This window comes from Coturnix japonica, chromosome 1 (assembly GCF_054131305.1).
Source record: "Coturnix japonica strain WE chromosome 1, WE-NBRP24, whole genome shotgun sequence".
Taxonomy (NCBI): Eukaryota; Metazoa; Chordata; class Aves; order Galliformes; family Phasianidae; genus Coturnix; species Coturnix japonica.
The window spans coordinates 324,340-343,894 of record NC_140663.1 but is presented as its reverse complement, the minus strand read 5'-3'; the positions used below and the strand labels follow the sequence as shown (position 1 = coordinate 343,894).

Sequence of the window (19,555 nt, the reverse complement as noted above, 5' to 3'; positions counted from 1 at the left end):
GGCTCTAAGAACCTCAGGACGGAGTGGGTTTGGTGCTGTGTGGAACTGCCTCATTTGGAGCTCAGCCCGACCCACCCGTGGGACTCCCTACATGAATCCTCTGCTCTGATGGGGAAACAACCAGCATTACAATGGGATGTTGTAAAGATGCTCCAGGAAACACAGAGGTACGATGGACATCGGAGCAGGACGTGGGTGAGAAGCACGGCTCATGATGAGCCCTCCTGGAGCAGAGCACTGCATGCCCTGTTAGTGCTGGGCGAGCAGCAGATGGATGCGGGGAGGTCTGCACTTCTACTCTTTGAATAGAAGAGCACTGATGTTCTACTGCAGTCATGCCCCATGCTCCATGCATGCATGTTCCATTCCATTCCATTCTGCTCCATTCCATTCCATTCCATTCCATTCCATTCCATTCCATTCCATTCCATTCTGCTCCATTCCTTTCCATTCCATTAGCACAAGGAGCTGCCTGCACACAGCTGCACCCCACGCCGTGCAGGAGCAGAGCAGGCACCAAGGAAAACACATCCCAGATGGGAGAGCTCAAAACATCCACTGTGAGCACCAAGCTCAGGGCTGGGGCCAACAGGGCAGGAGGAGCTTGCAACCCAGAGCTGTGTGTGATCAGAAGTAAGGGGTGATTCCTAGCACGGTTATACAGAAATGCAACGCTTGGGCACCTCATCTTTTAAGGGACACCTGTGCAGTGAAGCACTTGGAAAGCAGCAATTAAAACAGCTGCAATTCATCTCCAATGCTAAGAGCTGGCGGCGGGGCATGCAGGCACCTGCATTCCTCCAGCAAGAAGCACGGCATTGGGAACAAGCAATGCATGCTCAACTGCTTACAGAAGAGCCTGAGAAATGCCCAAGGATGTTAATTACTGCATTAGGAAGTTTAATAGAGCGTGCCATAAGGAACCATGCTTTTAAAGGGTTGCATTTCTTGGAGCCTTTGGGGATGGAGCTGATGCTGAGCTGCATCCTTATACAGCACAGTGTTTCCCTTCGTGTGCTCTTAGAACAGCCTGGAGATGTGTTTAACTGCACTGATGATGTTCTCCTTTGGGTCTCTGGTCTTATAGAAATCACTGCAGCCTTGTTTGCTTGCACAGCAGCTGGAAAACCTGGTTTATAAGGGTGAGCTTTAGGAAACAACTGGTGAAAACCCCCAGTTTTCAAACAGAAAGCAAACTTCATTCCATTATGCATTATTGTTTTGTAAATGATATCGACAGCACGCAGATAAAAACATCTGCTTTTGCTGGGAGAAAGCCTGAGCAAAGCACGTGGGCAGAGCAAACCACGCTGCAAAACCACAGCCAGCAGCAGAGCTTCCCTTTGCAAGAGCAAAACACGTTTCCTCTTTGCAGGAAGAGCTGACAGGGGAGGAGGATGCACGACACAAGAGCAAAGCAAAGCAGCAGGTTTAGCACGGGGTTGTTAGCAGGCAGGATGGCTGCGAGCATGCTGGATAAAGGATAACATACACCCTGGTGTTCAGTGCCTGGAAGTTGTGTTCTTTCTAGGATCAGTTTGAACTGATTGGGAGATGCTGAAGGTTTGTCAGTGTTCCTCTGCTTCTGGCCCAGCGTGGAGTGGGAGCAGCTGTGTGCATGGTGGATGTTTGGAACCCTGAGCCATACGTACCCTGTGCCCGCAGGTCTAAAGACTCTGAGCAATGCCCACCACGAGAGAGAGGCAGCGAGAGGCAGGACGGGGAGAGAGCCAAGGGAGGGAGAGAAAGAGAACAGTAAAGATGGCTGAAAAAACAGACTGAAGGGTTCACTTTGCAACCTTAAACCTGGGGGGGTTCTTTGCAAGGAGATGGGGCAGGGATGTCCCAAAGGGTTTCAGAGAGTGCAGCCAATGTGTTTCCCCACGCAATATTCAGACTCGTATCCAGAACCAGCAGAAGGTTCAATAGCCCATCAGGAGCAGCTTCCTCATGCCTGGCACAAGTGCCATTGAGCTGCACAGGGAGATGTAATGGAGTGTAAGGGTTGGGCAGGGAGAGAGAACCATTAGATAGCATCGTGGGCATGGAGTGCTCTCAGAGCTGTGCATGGCCCTGGGGATGGTGGAAAAATGGAGGAAGAGCTGTTTGTACAGAAGGGTTTGTTGGAAGCTGAGAGCTGTGGGGAGAAAGGGAGCAAAGTCAACTTGGTTGTTCTTAAAAGCAGGTGTAGGCATCCAAAACTGAGACACGACAGCAAAGTCAGAGCAGAAATCGGGGCTGAGAGCTGCTGCGTTCAGCTGCAGAGCTGTGACAGCACAAGGCTACAGAGACACAGAGCCTGGGTTGGGGTTTTGTCATTGGGAAGCCTTCAAGAACCACAAACCCAAGGCAGAATGTCCTTTAGTATGGCTTGGAATCAGTCAGGAAGGTGGTGAGAAACAAGCACGTCCTCCACTGGCCATTGGGGTGCACCTCATTTGCTGCATGGAAAGATGGGAATGGTTTGGGAGGGCAGAGACCATGGGAAGCTTCCACTGCCACCAATATAATCAATAGTTCAGACTCTATGAGAAACTCAGCAGAGCTGGAGCAGCTGAAATCACAATGTTTGCAACAAGTCCCGTCCTCCCACAGCTTCTATTTCTGCTTTTGGCTGCGGTTACAGCAGGGAAAGGCTGCAGGCACCTTTCAAGTGGAGACCGTGGTTACTCCACGACGTCATTTCTTTGCCAAAGAGGAATTAGCTTTTGCAGAGCTGCAATCATGCAAAACCAGGCAGGTTGTGGGAGCCTCGTGTTTAGTGACAGTGCTCAGGATGCACGCGCTTCTTTAGAGAGAAAACCACTCCAAGTGATGCAGCCCGCAGCACCGATCAGCCAAAGCAGAAATCACAATCCCTGCTCCTGCTTGGAAACAAATGAGAGACCTCAGAACATGCCATGTGAAATTTACACTGCTGCTGTGAGTCAAGACGAGGAGCTCCACACGGAACACGAGTCCAAACCACAGTGTGGTGAGAGGAGCAACATCTGGAGCACAGTTTGTTTCACATACCAGAGCCAATGGGCTTAATTAGATACAACGCAAATTGAACACTGGAAAAGCAGAGGCTGCTTTCAGCACAGCAGGCAGCATCCTGCTTCTCCTTCACCTTCCGTTCCTTGTGCAGCCTTGGATATTTCATTCCATGTCAGACCCTGCACCAACCCAGCCATTCCATGGCTCTATGATCTACAAAGACCCTTCCAAACCAACCATCCTATGGCTCTATGACCTGTAAAGTTCCTTCCAATCCAACCATTCCACAGCTGTATGGTTTATACGGTCCCTTCAGACCCAACCACACTCTGGTGCTATGGTCTATAAGGTCCCTTCCAACTCAACCACTCTATGGTCTTTAAGGACCCCTCAGACCCAACCCAAGCCATTCTCTGGCTCTATTACCTTGAAGGACCCTTCCAACCCAACCACTCTCTGCCTCTATGATCCATAAAGTCACTTCCAATGCGATCATCCTATGATCCATAAGGTCCCTTCCAGCCCAACTGCTCTATGGTCTATAAGGTCCCATCCAAACCAACCATGCCATGGCTCTACGATCTACAACATCCCTTCCAACACAACCACAATATGACTCCATGGTCTATAAGGTCCCATCCAACTCCACCATTCCATGCCTCTATGACCTATGAGTCCCAACCAACTCAACCATTCAATGGCTCTATAATCTATGAGGCCCCATCCAACCCAAGCATTCCATGGCTCTACAATCTATGAGGTCCATCCAACTCAACCATTCCATGGCTCTACGATCTATGAGGTCCATCCAACTGTAACATAACAATGGCTCTACAATCTATGAGGTCCCATCCAACTCCACCATTCAATGTCTCTATGATCTATGAGATCCCATCCAACTCAACCATTCAATGTCTCTATGATCTATGAGATCCCATCCAACTCAACAATTCCATGGCTCTATGATCTATGAGGTTCCAACCAACTCAACCATTCAATAGCTCTACAATCTATGAGGCCCCATCCAACTTAACCACTCCACGGCTCTACAATCTATGAGGTCCATCCAACTCAACCATTCCATGACTCTAGGATTGATGAGGTCCCATCCAACTCAACCATTCCATGGCTCTATAACTGATAACATCCCTTCCAACCCCACCATTCTGTGATTCTATGGTACCCCCACCAACACAGACCTGAACCTCCTGCGCAGCAAGGAGGACAGATGGGTGACGTGAGCTACAACGAGCCACGCACATTTCTTCCAACAAACCTGCAATAAACATTTTATTACAGCAGAACCCCTTCAACAAGGAAGCTGTAAGACATCCACACTCAAGACATTTGGGATCTACAAAGAAGATGACACCAATCCCCACCAACACAACGGGTTATGGCCGCACTGAGCTCCCCCTGAGTGACTCCATTCCCACCTGGTGAAAACAGCCTTCTCATTCTTCGCATCCATCGTCAGCTTGACTGTTTCCTGCCCTGCCCCCGTGCTGATGGTCTCTGTGACGACGTCCCCTTTCTCATCCTCATCCTCGCTGTCGGAGCCGCCCGAGGAGCTGCTGTCTGAGGCCACCAGCGGCGCCTTCCGCGTGACGCAGACGTTCCAGACGCAGGGAGAGGTTGTGTTGACTGTGGGGAGCAAAAGGGGCACTGTGCAGAACCAACAGAGCCAACAGCAACCCACTGCTGAGACCCTGAGGACGCACAGGGATGCAAAATGCAGTGAGTGTGGTTACTTATTGCATCAGCAGAGGGGTGGCCAGCAGGGACGGGGGGGGGATTGTCCCTCTCTGCTCTGCCCCATCTGCAGCACTGCATCCAGGTCTTGTATTGGGCCCCCAATACAGGATAGACAGGGAGCTGTTGGGGAGGGTCCAGAGGAGGCCACAAAGATGCTCAGAGGGCTGCAGCACCTCCCCTACAAAGACAGGCTGAGGGAGCTGGGCTTGTTCAGCATGGAGAAGAGAAGGCTGCGGGGTGAGCTCATTGCAGCCTGCCAGGACCTGAAGGGAGCCTACAGACAGGAGGGGAGTCAGCTCTTAATGAGGGGAGATAAGAGCAGGACAAGGGGAAATGGTTTGGAGTGGAAGGAGGGAAGATTGAGGTTGGATGCGAGGGGGAAGTTGTGGACAGAGAGAGTGTTGAGGTGCTGGACCAGCTGCCCAGAGAGGCTGTGGATGCCCCGTCCATCCCTGGAGGTGTTTAGTGCCAGGTTGGATGGGGCCCTGGGCAGCCCCATCAATGTGGAGGTTGGTGGCCCTGCCTGTAGGGGAGGGTTGGAGCTTTGTGATCCTTGGGGTCCCTTCCAACCCGGGCCATTCTGGGATTCATTTTAAAATTTGAAAGAAAAGAAGAAATCAGTGTTGTCCATTGAGAAAGTCCTGCCACCTCATGTCTGCATTCAGCACAAACAGCAGAGTGCTCTTCACTTGGAGTTTGCTTATGGCACAAAGTTGACAGGAGTGGCTGACATCCCACAGGGACTGTCATTCAGAGAGAGATGGGCAGGCTGAGAGTGGGGCAATGAGGAACCTGATGGGGTTCAGCAATGGCACTGTGGGGTCCTGCACTTGGGGAGGAGCAGCTGCAGCATCAGGACAGGTTGGGAGCTGAGCTGTTGCAAAGGAGCTCTGCATAGAAAGACCTGGGGGTCTTGGTGGCCAGCAGGATGACCATGAGCCAACAGTGTGCCCAGGTGGCCAAAAAGTCCCATCCACCAACCACAGAGACGAGCCTGGCTCCATCCAAGTCCTTCATTACAATTTACTTTAGCTTAGGAAGGAGGGAGGGAAGGAAACCAGGCTGAAGTTAACCACCGGATGTGGCATAACTACTGATAAGTTATCACATCCTTTTAATCTATGGTGATTTTACAATTAAGCATACGGTTAAAAATAGGGTCTTACTAACTCCAAGTTCACCCTCTGCTTGCTTGAACTCCAAGCAACACTTGGGATTCCTGAGTTACTCTTTGCCCTGATTGAACAAAAAGAGCCTCAAAGTAAATGAAGGCAGATGATGCAGGTGGGAAGCTCTCCCCAGCAGAATCAGAGCGCTTCAAACAGCACCAATAATGCACCTCATTTGCCCTGTCCTTTGCAACGTTCTCACTTACAGTTCTTGTCCTGACTCTGCTTGGGGTTGCCATCCGAATCGCTGCTTTCTGTGTCTGCAGGAGAACTGCACCGTGGGCCTGATTCAGAGCTGAGCAAGGAACGGAAAGGGAAAAACAACGTGAGAATGAAGTCCAGAGATCCTGGTTATGCTTCCAAGAGACCCCAAGAAAGGCTTTAAGGCACCATTTCTTTCTGACATTATTATAAGTGTGGAAAAAACATATTAATTTGCCTTTGTTTTTTAGTTCTTTGTAGTCTTGGTGTAGCAGCCATTATGGGACATGTGCTGCTCCTGTGCCACCAGTAAGAAGCACTGGAAGGTAAAGGGAAACACGATGCAGAGAGCTCAGACAACATTAAGATACAACACAGGAAGCAATGGGAGGGGGAAGGGGAGGGGAAAAGATTCTGATCATCACAACTTGATATATATGAAGCTAAAAAGAAGCAGAAAGGACTAGAATCATAATCATAAAATTACCCAGGTTGGAAAAGACCTTGAAGATCATCAAGTCCAACCGCAGCCCTAACCAGAACCCTAACTCTAAAAACCCTACACTAAATCATGGACTATATAAATATAAATAATAAAAGACTGGACTTTACCAACAGAAGGGCTGGAAGTCTGTGAACTTGGCCCAGCCTTTCTCCGGTGCTGCGTTCTCTGGGGCTGCTGAGTCCCACACGCTGGATCCAACATCCATGGCCACGCAGGGGGTGGGGGGCTTCGAGCTGACGGGTTCAAACACCGCGGTCCACCCGGAGCCTGAGGGAACACAACAACATAATGGGGCTTCCAGAGCATCAGCTGCCCCCATATACAACCCAGCTGCCCCCATATACAACCCAGCTGCCCCCATATACAACCCAGAGCCATTCAAGTCCAACAGCACTCCTCTATTCCTTGGGAAGCTGCAGCTTCCAGCTTGGAAATGTGATTAATATTGATGTTAACCACAAGAGAGAAGCATCAATTAAGCAAAACGACACGATGAATTTCTTCGTTCTTCTCATTTGAGATCTGTGCAAGAATCTCAGTTTCTTGTCAAAACCTCAGCAATGAGATTCCCAACCATTTCAATCACTCAATCTTCATATTTGGCAACTTCAGGTAGGGAACTGACGCAACATTTAATATCACAGGAGGGATCTCAAGTGAAACTAAGCACATAATGTAGTGTTTGAGATCCCGGTCTGCTCTCTCTTCATTAGAATATCATTCATTCCCATCTTTCATTCCTACAGTGCCAAGACGAGGGGAAATGGCTTTAAACCTGCCTATAGCAGAGAGTTGGGGCTACATGATCTCAAAGGTCCCTTCCAAACCATTCTATGATTCTATAATAGCTTTCTCAATAGTGTTTTTCATCCTGTTTACTCAAGAAATAAAGAAGGTCTGGAGACAAACCCACGTGCATGGAGCTGATTACGGGAGCTGAATGCGCTCACCATCACAGATATAGAGATATCACCTAGAAAGTGAAAGCTGCTCTTTTAAACTGGATCACAACGACAGCAGGTAAAGAACTGCCAGGAAAACATTCCTGTCCCTTTATTTCTGCTGGCTGAATTTCCTCTGCTGCTAACACTGTGTTTTGTGAACTTACACAGCATCACGATAGGGGAAAAACTGGTTTATTTTCAGCCTTCTGCTGGGCACCCCAAGGGTGGGGGGGGGTTAGAGGCAAAAAACAAAGCCTGAATTACACTCATCCTCATAGGTGGAACTATGGAACAGCCACTGCAATGAGGCAGCCTGCAAGCTGCTGCCTGGCAGGGATGGTTACAGATGTCATTTCAAAGGGGATGATGCTGCTCTAAGCTCTTTACCTTCCGAAGAGTCGGCCTCTTTCTGCTCTGCAGCGTTGCTCTTGTTGCTGTTGGCTGAGGAAGAAGGCACCTGCTGTTCTGTTCCCTCTTCTTCCTCCGAGTCCACGCTGCCGTCGTGATCCCCGTTCTCAAGATCACTTTTTGATGAGCTCTCTGAGGCCTGAGATGCTCCGAACCTGAATCAGACAACTCAGAGTCAGTCAATCCATGGCAGAAGCCAATTCATCCCTCCCAGCCCCAGGGAGAAAGCAGAAGCTGCCTGCTGACCAAGTGATGCTAAATCCCTTCTACAGCTCCCAAAAAAGATGTAAAGCTCAGCTGGGCACATCTGACAACATTTCCTCTAATGGCCCTGAGTGCTTTGCTTGTCAAATCCTGTCTGCAGAGTCCTAAGGGGAACGAAGCCGCAGTGATGTCTTTGGGTTGGAGGGTGATATGAGCAGACGAAGGGCAGCGAATGAGAGGAGCAGATTGGTTTGGGGTCATTTGTGTACCCTATCAAGGCAATCTGAATTTTAATGCCAGGCAAACAATAACCATCAGTCCTGACCACTCGTCCTGTCTCAGTGGATCATATTATGGGGTTTATAGTTCTAGAGGTGACTTTGCACAGTAACAGACTGTAACAAAGGGATGAAAAGCTGTCAGTGATTTGCAGGACGTCACTCACTCTCCTGCAAAACACCATTTGTCTTCTCCAGATGCTTTGAATGGGAATGTTCTGCCTGTTACCCTCAGCCTTACGATGCTTCCAACCTCCTCCTGCCCCAACATGAGGGAAGATCCTTCCATTCCTCCTCACCTCGTCCTCGATTTCACTTGTGTTGCATAGCTGATCTCCTTCTCTTCCCAGATATCTTCTTCCTCCTCGTTATCATCAAACTGCTGGATCCGCTCGTTGCAGCAGGCTTCAAAGAGGGAAGCATTGGGCTGAAATAGCATCATAAAGAGATCACGTCCCATTCAAGTCATTGGAAACACAAACAAGAACAGAGCCTGGAACCACCTCTGTAAGCCTCTATTCAGCTTCTTCAGTGGGTACATAGGCCAATAAAACAGAAGAGGCCAAACACAGCATGGCAATATTGAGCCCCAGCAGAACCCCAACCCTCTGTGTGCAATGTTTCCTAATCACGTGTGACCAAAGTAAGAACAGGGACAGCAGATTTACACTGAGGAGAGGGACAGAATGTGACTCTACTGACATAAAGAGGGCTGGTATTGAAGGTCTGAAGGCAATAAACCAGAGGGTAATTCTAGGAGGGGACATTTCATGCCCTGAGATCCTCAAACTGCATGGAGCCATTGGGGCACCTTTGTGTTTCCTGCAGGTGTTTTGAGCTTCAGAACATCACTGGCTGATTGAAAGGTGAACCAGCTTGTCAGAGTGCATCCCATCACACACAGCATCCCCGAGTATCCACTTACACTGTCATCGTCTGCATCTATGTTGAAGTTGATCTCCGCAATCCTGTCGAAAGGAGCGCTGCAAAAAGAAAGGGGAGAGACCTCAGTGATGGCAGGGAGCGATGGCAGCACTGCTACAGCCCCAGCAGGAGCCAGAGGGCAGCTTCCTCCTGCTCTCTGCTCTATTCAATGCAATGGTTTCTGCTTCTTGAGATGAAAGATTATCTCCTATCTCATAATAGCAATAATGACGTGGGATATAGGTCTGCTTTGTACCTGCATGGCACCTCTGGCTGTTACTCTGTGGCTCTTAATGTTACTTAAGCAGCACAAAGGAAACCTCGACCTTTTGCATTGAGTCATTCCAGCTGAATCAAAGCTGATGTGAAAACACAACAGGGTCTCGATGCATTAACAGCAGGAGCTGCTCCCAGTTGTGCAGTTCTAACCCTGTATTCACCACAGTATGAGGCAGACCCAGGGGAGGGAATGGATCTCACATAGTGGGTGCAGCAATACCCATAGGGGCTACACCTGCCTGTTATCAGTATAATCCCATGGACCTCAGAGGATCTGAGTGATTTTACAGCCCTGACTCATCACTGGGACACAAACACGGGACGACAAATCATCACATAACCCAATTTCCCATTCGGACATAGGAATGTCTGCTGTAAGAACAGCAGAGGGTGCTGCAGGCCAAGGAACTCCACGCTGATATCACATTGTGGGGCCAGGCAGTTCTTCTTTGCTGTATATCTAAACTCACACCGTGTTATTTTCCTTTTCAGAGTCTGATGAGCAAAAATCCCCATCACTCACATTGTCAGGACATTGAAGTTTGATTCTTAGCTCTGAAAACACGCGAGTTTGTATCTGACCAAGTATTTTATTACAGCTGGGATGCAGAGGCCTATGGAGCACCTGCTTTCTTTATGGATGGGCTTTTAGGGCAGCAGACCCTGCAGTTTGCTGGCCTGTTCTAACTCAGCATCCTAAATGCAAGAGCAAAAGCTCACAGCTTCCAAACCATCGCTGGCCAACAGGACAGCTGCAATCCCAGCTAATTCCTTTGCTAAGGTGAGCAAACAATCCTGCAGCTTTAAAGATCTCAGCATAAGAGAGATCTTCTATAAGAGCCTCTGAGCACTCAATTCAGCAGCCACAAGATCATATTCAACCCAATCAGGCTCCTCCGAGCTGCAATTTGCTCCCAGCTTATCTACATTGCCTTATTCACATGGCAATGAATGGCTGCCTTTTTTTTTGTGGCTATCATTAGAATGCCATTCCTCCACTCCTAATATCAGGGAGGCCTTAATGCCAATGGAGAGTATCAGTGTAATTGCCTGCAGTTAGCTCTATTGCTTTGCTTTTTGAGCCATTCCATTTATTGTAGATGGGGTGTTTCCAAAGCACTGATCACACTTTGCTTTGTGTCACACCAAGGTGCAGAGCCAGCTTCACTTTAAAGCCAGAAGAGTAAAGCAAGATGAGATGCACAGAGGTGTTAAGGCCAGACAGGGGCCGTATACACTTACTTGATGTTATCATCCTGGTCAGCAAACTCCTCGTCGTTAAAGCCAAACTGATCCACGAAGTTCGCTGTCATCTGCTGTATCTGGTACTCGGAGAAGGCCTGAGAACAGAACACACAGAGACCTAATGGGCAACTGCAGTAACTTGAATGCAAAGCACACATCACTCCCAAGAGGGACTTTATATCTCACAGCTGCTCAGTGCTTTGCTCCCCATCTCACATCCAGGCTGCCCACACATTCATTTGGTCACATTCTTGCCTCCTCATCCCCACCTCATTCTCTATTTATTAAATCAATTCCTTTTTCCTCTACTAGAATCTCACACTCCTGTGTTTTTCAGCTTGTTTGCTGGTCCTTCATCAGACTTTGAGGAACCCGAATTCAATTGAACCTTCATGTTCCCCCATTTCTTTTTAATCCGAGGCTTTTTACTTATTGCTCTTTTCTCACTCACACCTTAGTGCGGCTCTTCCTATTTGTTAACAGGAGTCTTTACAGCTCAAGGGGAAGCAGAAACCCTCTTCCCAGCTCCAATTCCAATGCAGGCAGCTGATACAAACCACCTTGTTGGCTGGGACCTACAGCAACAAGGTCTATATTCTAGTCTATAGAATCAGGATCACAGCAACGAGGTTTATATTCTAGTCTATAGAATCAGGATCACAGCAACGAGGTCTATATTCTAGTCTATAGAATCAGGATCACAGCAACGAGGTCTATATTCTAGTCTATAGAATCAGGATCACAGCAACAAGGTCTATATTCTAGTTTATAGAATCAGGATCACAGCAACAAGGTTTATATTCTAGTCTATAGAATCAGGATCACAGCAATGAGGTTTATATTCTAGTCTATAGAATCAGGATCACAGCAATGAGGTTTATATTCTAGTCTATAGAATCAGGATCACAGCAACGAGGTTTATATTCTAGTCTATAGAATCAGGATCACAGCAACGAGGTTTATATTCTAGTCTATAGAATCAGGATCACAGCAACGAGGTTTATATTCTAGTCTATAGAATCAGGATCACAGCAACGAGGTTTATATTCTAGTCTATAGAATCAGGATCACTCAACCCACTACTGTGCAGAGAAGCAGGGAAAGTGAAAGAAATACTCAGTGTCTGACAGGGATTGGAGAGACATCCTGTATCTATCTGGGACTTGGATGCAGCCTGAGCCAAATTTATTCCTGGCTGGAGTCTAGATTGAAGTTTGCCATTTAAGTGACTACAATGGAAAGATGCTGAAAGGCTGAACATAATGACAGTGACAGAGTGAATGAAGCTGCTCCATCATAGGAAGGATTAGGGGAGAAATGGAGAAGCAAACACCCCAGAAGCAGGGAGGAATGTGTTGTCAGCTCACCTGCTGGAGGGAAAGTTCATTGGGAAAAGCACTTTCAATGTCTTCATCCTCACTGGAAGAGTGCAGGTGGTGAGTGCTCACCTGGAAGGAGCAGAGAGAAGAAGCATAAGGGAAAGGTAACGAAGCTCAAATGCAAAGACACACAAAGTAAAACTCCCCACAGGGCAGAAACTGTCCCAGTAACAAGGAAACACAGAATAGAGTTATTGCAGACCACATATGTTTAAGCACAGCCTCTATAGGGTCAAATGGAAGAGGAAAAGTGGCAATATTGCTCAATACAGCATCAAAATGTGCATCGCTGCTCTCACCAAATCCACCGTATTCCTCCTGTTGGTTTCCGTCAGCGTCTCTTCTACGAAGCTCTCCCACCTCCCTCTGCAGTCCTCGGGTAGCTCTGGGGAGAAGGAAGCTTTGTTATAGCGTTACCTTCAGCCTCTGGGTGTGAAAGCAAAGCTCTGATCGTTTCGAAGCATGATAATGAATTGCAGCTGAATTTGGTTTGTTATGGGAATGAATGGTGCCTCCTCCTTCAGCAAGGTGCCCTCATAAATAAAGGGCAATAAAGCTTCGTCTCGGTTATTATTTCACGGAGGACAAAGCAGGTGAATAGAGGAACGTACCCTTGATGAACTCGCTGATCTGGGTGTGCATGGGGCCCTTCTCCATGTTCTGCACCACGGCGTTGGCGATGCGGGTGAGGTGGCCCATGTTGCCTCGCCTCATTCCCCCTTCTGCCCTGCAGAGAGAAGCACAGAGGTAACAACAGCCCCCAAGCAGCTCTAAGAATTCACACTGTGACCACAAGTAACGTGGCTGGGTGGGAATTAAAGCACAAGATTATTCGATGCCTGCAGCTTTAGAACACAGAGCTCTGTGAGCCCCAAAGGCTTTTACTTACTGTATTTTATCATTGGCTTCCCAGGCATCCAGTATCCTTTGCACTAAGCAGCACTTCTGGAACAACTGCAGGGGAAGAAAAAGAGAGAGGAGATTAGAAGGTGGCCATAGAAAGACTCCGTGCAGGTTCTCAATACAGAAGTCTATGCTGAACTGCAGTGACTTCTGTCCACTCTATCACTCTGACTGAGCAAGGACTTAAAGCTCAGACTTGTAAATGAATTCAGTGCTCTTGGACAATGTGTCACTATCATCGCCTTCTTAATGCACATTCAGACTGCATCAACCAGGCTGCACTTGGGATGGAGGAACCCCAGGTATATATAGAGACTGGGAGGAGCAGAGCTTGAGAGCAGCCCTGCAGAGAAGGACCTGGGGAGGACCAGGAGGGGAGTCAGCTCTTAATGAGGGCAGATAACAGCAGGACACAGGGAAATGGTTTGAAGTTGAAGAAGAGAAGACTGAGGTTGGATGTGAGGGGGGGATATTGTGATCAGAGAGTGTTGAGGTGCTGGACCAGCTGCCCAGAGAGGCTGTGGATGCCCCGTCCATCCCTGGAGGTGTTTAGTGCCAGGTTGGATGGGGCCCTGGGCAGCCTGGGCTGCTATTCAATGTGAAGGTTGGTGGCCCTGAATGTAGCAGGGGGTTGGAGCTTCATGATCCTTGAGGTCTATTCCAACCTGGGCCATGCTGTGATTCTGAATTCCCTGCCGATGTGACCTGACTCACATGTGTAACCATGATATTCTCCGTGTTGTTCTCTGGAGTTTCTTGGTTCTCTGTGGTCACGTTTCCATTCAGCACCTCTTCTCTGCTTTCTGGGTCATTGGCAGTAGTTCTTCCCTCTTGCACAGAGTGTGAGAGAATAGCTGCTATGGACAATTCCACTTGGAAATGCAAAAAGTTATTCCACGTGTATTTAAAAAATAAATCCTGGAACAAAAAGAGAAAGAAGAAGAAAGTCATTCTGGATCCATCATCCCACTTCTGGCAATCAAATGATGTCAGAACATTGCCCTATTAACTGCCTGGTATCATTTAGTAGGATATGGACATAACGTGACCTGCACACAAACCACACTGTGCCCAACAGGGAAAACGAAGACACTCTCAGCCTGAAGCCATTCCCCACCATCCCCCCCTGCAGTGCCACACAGTGTTACTCACAAGTAATAAATCCATGGTACTGAGTCTGCATAGTTCCTGATTAATACTGGGAGTGTTTGTGTGGAGCAGAGCAGCGATCAGGCGAGAGCCGTGAAGACGAGCGTTGCCCAGCGGCTCCTCCAGGACTCCAATTGTGGTCAGGATCGCTGTTTTCTATAGGAGAAATGGTGGAGAACCTCAGTGAAGGTCAATGAATCCCCCATTGCAGACTCACAACTGGTTGATTAAATAGAACCATCTCATCTTCTGACATAAATACTCCATGCAGGCAAAACTATGGCGTCTTCCCCCTTAGCAGAGTCCTGGGAGCGCTGTGAGGTCTGAACTTCTTAAAGAGAAGATCAAAACACCCATTGACTCTGTGTTCCCTCCTCTGTGCCCCCCTCACCCACAGCATGGTTGGGTTGGAAGGGACCTCAAGGATCACGAAGCTCCAACCCCCTGCTACATGCAGGGCCACCAACCTCCACATTGAACAGCAGCCCAGGCTGCCCAGGGCCCCATCCAACCTGGCCTTCAACACCTCCAGGGATGGACGGGGCATCCACAACCTCTCTGGGCAGCTGGTCCAGCACCTAAATCTCCCCTCTTTCCACTTCAAACCATTTCCCCTTGTCCTGCTGTTATCTGCCCTCATTAAGAGCTGACTCCCCTCCTGTCTGTAGGCTCCCTTCAGGTCCTGGCAGGCTGCAATGAGCTCACCCCGCAGCCTTCTCTTCTCCATGCTGAACAAGCCCAGCTCCCTCAGCCTGTCTTTGTAGGGGAGGTGCTGCAGCCCTCTGAGCATCTTTGTGGCTTCCAATGGACCCTTCCCAACAGCTCCCTGTCCATCTTGTATTGTGCCCCCAATACAAGACCTGAACACAGCGTTGCAGATGGGGCCTCCCAGAGAGGGACAATCCCCCCCCTGTCCCTGCTGGACACCCCTCTGCTGATGGAGCCCATGATGCCATTTGCTTTTTGAGCTGTAATAGCACCCTGCTGGCTGCTGCTCAGTTCTCCATCCACCAGGACCCCCACGTCCTTCTCTGCAGGGCTGCTCTCAAGCTCTGCTCCTCCCAGTCTCTATATATACCTGGGATTCCTCCATCCCAATTGCCAAAACCTCACACTTTGCCTGAACTTTTTAAGCATTTGAATCACAAACCTGAAGCATTTGAATCCTTCTTGTAAAGATTTAAGGTAGAGTTTGCCTTGCCAACACTTGGTGCTTTCAGAAAGTCCTCACAAAACCCATAAATAAGGATGAGGAACCCCCCCATCCATCCAGCAGCTGTTTGCTGCTGAGTAAGGCTGAGCCACGTTACCTTGGGAGGGCTGAGCAGCAGCTGGTGGAAATCTTTTAGCCTGGGTTCAATGCCGTGTAAGATGCTGCTATTGACAGTGTAAGACCTTTCAAATCCCTGAGTGTATGAGTCCATCAGTCCTTCCACCCTGCAACAAAGAAAACACGCAAATCAGGGTTTGACCAAACCTCATATAGGTCTCCGCTCACACTGCCCATATCGGCTATTTCCTCTTGGAAGAGAACTCTGAACGTGAAGAACAATCACTGACAGCCACGGAAGGTAACTACATCATCATCTCATTATGTTAATTGCAAGATGATATTCACATCATCATAATTGTGAATGAGTGGGAAGGCAGAGGAGAAGCTGTCTGCGGGGCTGACAAAGATGAATTACTACAGTGCTGAACCAGCTTTACAGATGTTTAAGGAGTAAATTGTGCCAGTGAATGTTTGTTAAAGCCACTAACGAGTGCACTAAAGGATACTAAGGGGGCAGTTAGGCTCACACCTCTGCTGGTTAGCAGTGCATTATCAGCAGACCCTTCTAACAGCACAGTCTCACATTGGAATAAGAGAAATGCTTGCACTGAAGCAAAGCACCAACAACCTACATGGGCACCCCTATATCTGGAAGTCATAACCCCTTGGAGATGCAGAGCACAAGGCACAGGAGATGCAGCACCTCAGCTTTTCAGCCATAACCCAGGGTGGTGATGCACTGGTTGCCCAATGAGGCTGTGGATGCACCAGCCCTGCAGGCATTTAAAGCCAGGTTGGATGTGGCTCTGGGCAGCCTGGTGGGTGACCCTGCACGTAGCAGGTTGGAATGGGATGATCATTGTGGGCCTTTGCAACCCAGGCCATTCTATGAACCATACAAAGCTGCCTAACAACAACCCAACACCATCTCCTGTCAGTTCCTCCCTCTAACCCTCCCCAACCTCCCATCACCTCCTTCACTCTTCCTATTTCCTCCTTTAAAAGAAGAAAGTGAGATTCTCAGCATCTCCCTCCCTCCCCAGACCTTCACCTTTGCTATATCCTTCATTACAAACCAGATTTGAATAGCTCAAACCCTTCTGTTCAGGATCGAAGCGTGTTGACTTACCCAGAGCGCCTCGTCTCCAGCAATGTCAGCAGAACCTGCGTCCCATTCACGATGCAGTTCTCAGTCTGCTCTCCATCAAACATATTCTTCAGGAGTTGCTCCACACATTCCTGCCTGTCGGGCAGACACATTTGGGTTATTAGTCACATTCAGCAGCTGCTTTTAATCATACAAATACCCATTTCTGGGTTTTCTTGATATTAAGTCTTAGCTTCCACCTTCTTGAATGATCCGAAGTCTTTCACCACCTCTTTGAGCCTTTAAAGCAAGGAAAGATGCCTTCCAAACTCTAAGAGTGTGAGGGCTGAGACCCCCAAGTGCGGGACTGACCAATGCTGGAGTGACAATGAATGACAATAATGGACTTTACAAGCATTTAAACATGACTTTGACATTCAAAGACCACTTGAAATGACAAACACAGGGCAACAGCCCCACTTTTCTCCCTGCTGTATCTGCTGCGTGTGATTAAATCAAGGCGGGATGAACACGAGGGCTGTGTGATTCCAGCCATGGCTCCCGGTGGTCTTAAGTGATGGTTAATTTAGCGTTCATAGATGGAAAAGGTCAGTGGTGACGCTTGGTTAAAAGTCCCTGGGTAAAGGCATGAGCCACGTTGACAGCTGGGGATCAACAGCAACAGACCTCTGCTCAGAATGCTTTGCCTTTGAAATAACGAAGTAGGGTAACGACTTTCAGAAAGGCTTTTTGAAAGCACAAACCATCGCTCTTTATCTCGTGGGGATGCAGGTGCTGAGTGAAAACGTGACAGCAACAAAATAAACCACAACAGAGGGAGAATGGGAGGGAGATGGAGCAGCTGTTGAAGATGCTCTGAGTGCTGTATGACCCAAACCTCCACCTGCAGCTCTGTAACCCAGGAGCAGTGATGGGTTTCTACCCCCATAGGGTCTCACTATGGGCAGCAGTGTCCTGCCCCAAGCACAGCTCTGTGCCCCTGAGAGAGGAGGAGGTTCAGATGAGGAAGGAGAAGATGCAGAGTGAGAGCAGCCGTGGCACACAGGGCAGATCTGAGCTGTCTATGAGCAACCCAGCAGAGAAAGGCTCAGCCCATAAGCTGAAGGGCTCTGGAGCCATTCAGTCCTGATGAGGTTCAGCCCCCGATGAGGTTCAGTCCTGATAATGTTCAGTCCCTGATCAGGTTCAGCCCCTGATGAGGTTCAGTACCCGATGAGGTTCAGTCCTGATGAGGTTCAGCCCTGATGAGGTTCAGTCCCCGATGAGGTTCAGTCCTGATAATGTTCAGCCCCCGATGAGGTTCAGTCCTGATGAGGTTCAGCCCCTGATAAGGTTCAGTCCTGATGAGGTTCAGCCCCCGATGAGGTTCAGTCCCCAATAAGGTTCAGTCCCCGATGAGGTTCAGCCCCTGATAAGGTTCAGTCCCCAATAAGGTTCAGTCCCTGATGAGGTTCAGTCCTGATGAGGTTCAGTCCCTGATGAGGTTCAGTCCTGATGAGGTTCAGCCCCCGATGAGGTTCAGTCCTGATGAGGTTCAGCCCCTGATAAGGTTCAGTCCCCGATGAGATTCAGCCCCTGATGAGGTTCAGCCTCCAATGAGGATCAGTCCCCGATGAGGTTCAGCCCCTGATAAGGTTCAGTCCCTGATGAGGTTCAGCCCCTGATAAGGTTCAGTCCTGATGAGGTTCAGCCCCTGATGAGGTTCAGTCCTGATGAGGTTGTCCTGACGAGCTTCAGCCCCCAATGAGGGTTTCCAGGACTGGGTATATGCAACTGTGGTGATACATGGAGCTCAATCCAACCAACAATGGTCACGAGTGGTGCTCCCCAGGTATTAATACTGGCCCTGTGTAATATCTTCACTGATGATCTTGGATGAGGGTGTTGAGAGCACCCTCAATAAGACTGAAATGCACTGTTGAGCTACTTGGGGGTGGGCAGGTGCTATAACATACCTTAAGGTCTAAAGGAACTTTGTTTGATGTCATATTAATGCTGCACTCACCAATATCTCCCAAATGATGTGGCTGCACTGACCCACAACCTTAATGTAATTTACACCAGGCGACATGCAAAGGTGCCAGAAACAGCTCAAAACACCAAAACAGCTTTTCTGCTTTCACCTCTCAATCTACCAGGCCTCTAAAGCCAGGACATCTCTATGCACAAGCTGCCAATCAGATGCTAATTGATGATAAAGCCAATGATGCATCTTCAGGTCAAGTCATGCATGGAGCCAATGGAGAACAGGGCGATGCCAAGAGCTGCCTTTGTGGGTTTAGCTGCCACCACCAGCTCAGCTCTCATCTATTCCCCATGGGATGTCAACGTGCCCATTGACACTGATTTGCCTTCAACAGCTTTGTCTTCAACAGGCCTTTGTGCTTCACAGACCATCAACCCCAACCTGTGCTCATACAGGGCGACCGCCCCAACCATCTCAATAGAGTGACACCCCAACTTAGGAACAACATGGGTTAAATGTCAGCATTTAAACAAAGGCTGGTGGCTCCCTTAGCACAGGGCTGTGCTAACACAGCTGGCAGGAAACGACAGCAGCTGGTTTAGCATCAACCCACTGAGAGATACTTACGATTCCAGTGCGGTGAGAAGTGGATCAGGCTCAGGTATATCCTGCAGCTGATTGCTCTGGTCTCTGCTCAATCTTATGATATCACACAGGGTCTGGGAAGCGTTTGATTGCCTCTGGTCAATGATAGAGAGCACACAGTCAGTGCGAGCTTCTCAACTTGCCTCATTCTGGCCATGTAGTGTCAACTATATGAGTGCTACCATGCTCTAAATCATTCACCTGCTATTGGTAACATTGAATTATTAGAAGCATTCATAGA

The 19,555-nt window shown here is 48.7% G+C and overlaps 1 protein-coding gene across 5 annotated transcripts in view; it reads right to left on the bottom strand.

Moving 5' to 3' along the window:
* The window catches only part of PPP6R2 (protein phosphatase 6 regulatory subunit 2), a 54,132-nt gene that overhangs the window by 6,448 nt on the left and 28,129 nt on the right, over nt 1–19,555 (bottom strand). For 3 of the 5 annotated variants that reach the window (XM_015851489.3, XM_015851570.3, XM_085510761.1), the window contains 17 exons: nt 19,297–19,409; nt 16,725–16,838; nt 15,633–15,759; nt 14,326–14,478; nt 13,888–14,091; nt 13,160–13,224; nt 12,882–12,997; nt 12,570–12,655; nt 12,259–12,339; nt 10,889–10,986; nt 9,369–9,426; nt 8,743–8,870; nt 7,941–8,116; nt 6,717–6,876; nt 6,110–6,198; nt 4,416–4,623; nt 1,653–1,676 (listed from right to left, as the gene is read on the bottom strand). In XM_015851489.3, coding sequence (XP_015706975.2) covers nt 1,653–1,676; nt 4,416–4,623; nt 6,110–6,198; nt 6,717–6,876; nt 7,941–8,116; nt 8,743–8,870; nt 9,369–9,426; nt 10,889–10,986; nt 12,259–12,339; nt 12,570–12,655; nt 12,882–12,997; nt 13,160–13,224; nt 13,888–14,091; nt 14,326–14,478; nt 15,633–15,759; nt 16,725–16,838; nt 19,297–19,409 — 2,000 coding nt within the window. The remainder of the gene's footprint in view (nt 1–1,652; nt 1,677–4,415; nt 4,624–6,109; nt 6,199–6,716; nt 6,877–7,940; nt 8,117–8,742; nt 8,871–9,368; nt 9,427–10,888; nt 10,987–12,258; nt 12,340–12,569; nt 12,656–12,881; nt 12,998–13,159; nt 13,225–13,887; nt 14,092–14,325; nt 14,479–15,632; nt 15,760–16,724; nt 16,839–19,296; nt 19,410–19,555) is intronic. The other 2 variants (XM_015851711.3, XM_085510768.1) reach the window with 1 other exon arrangement.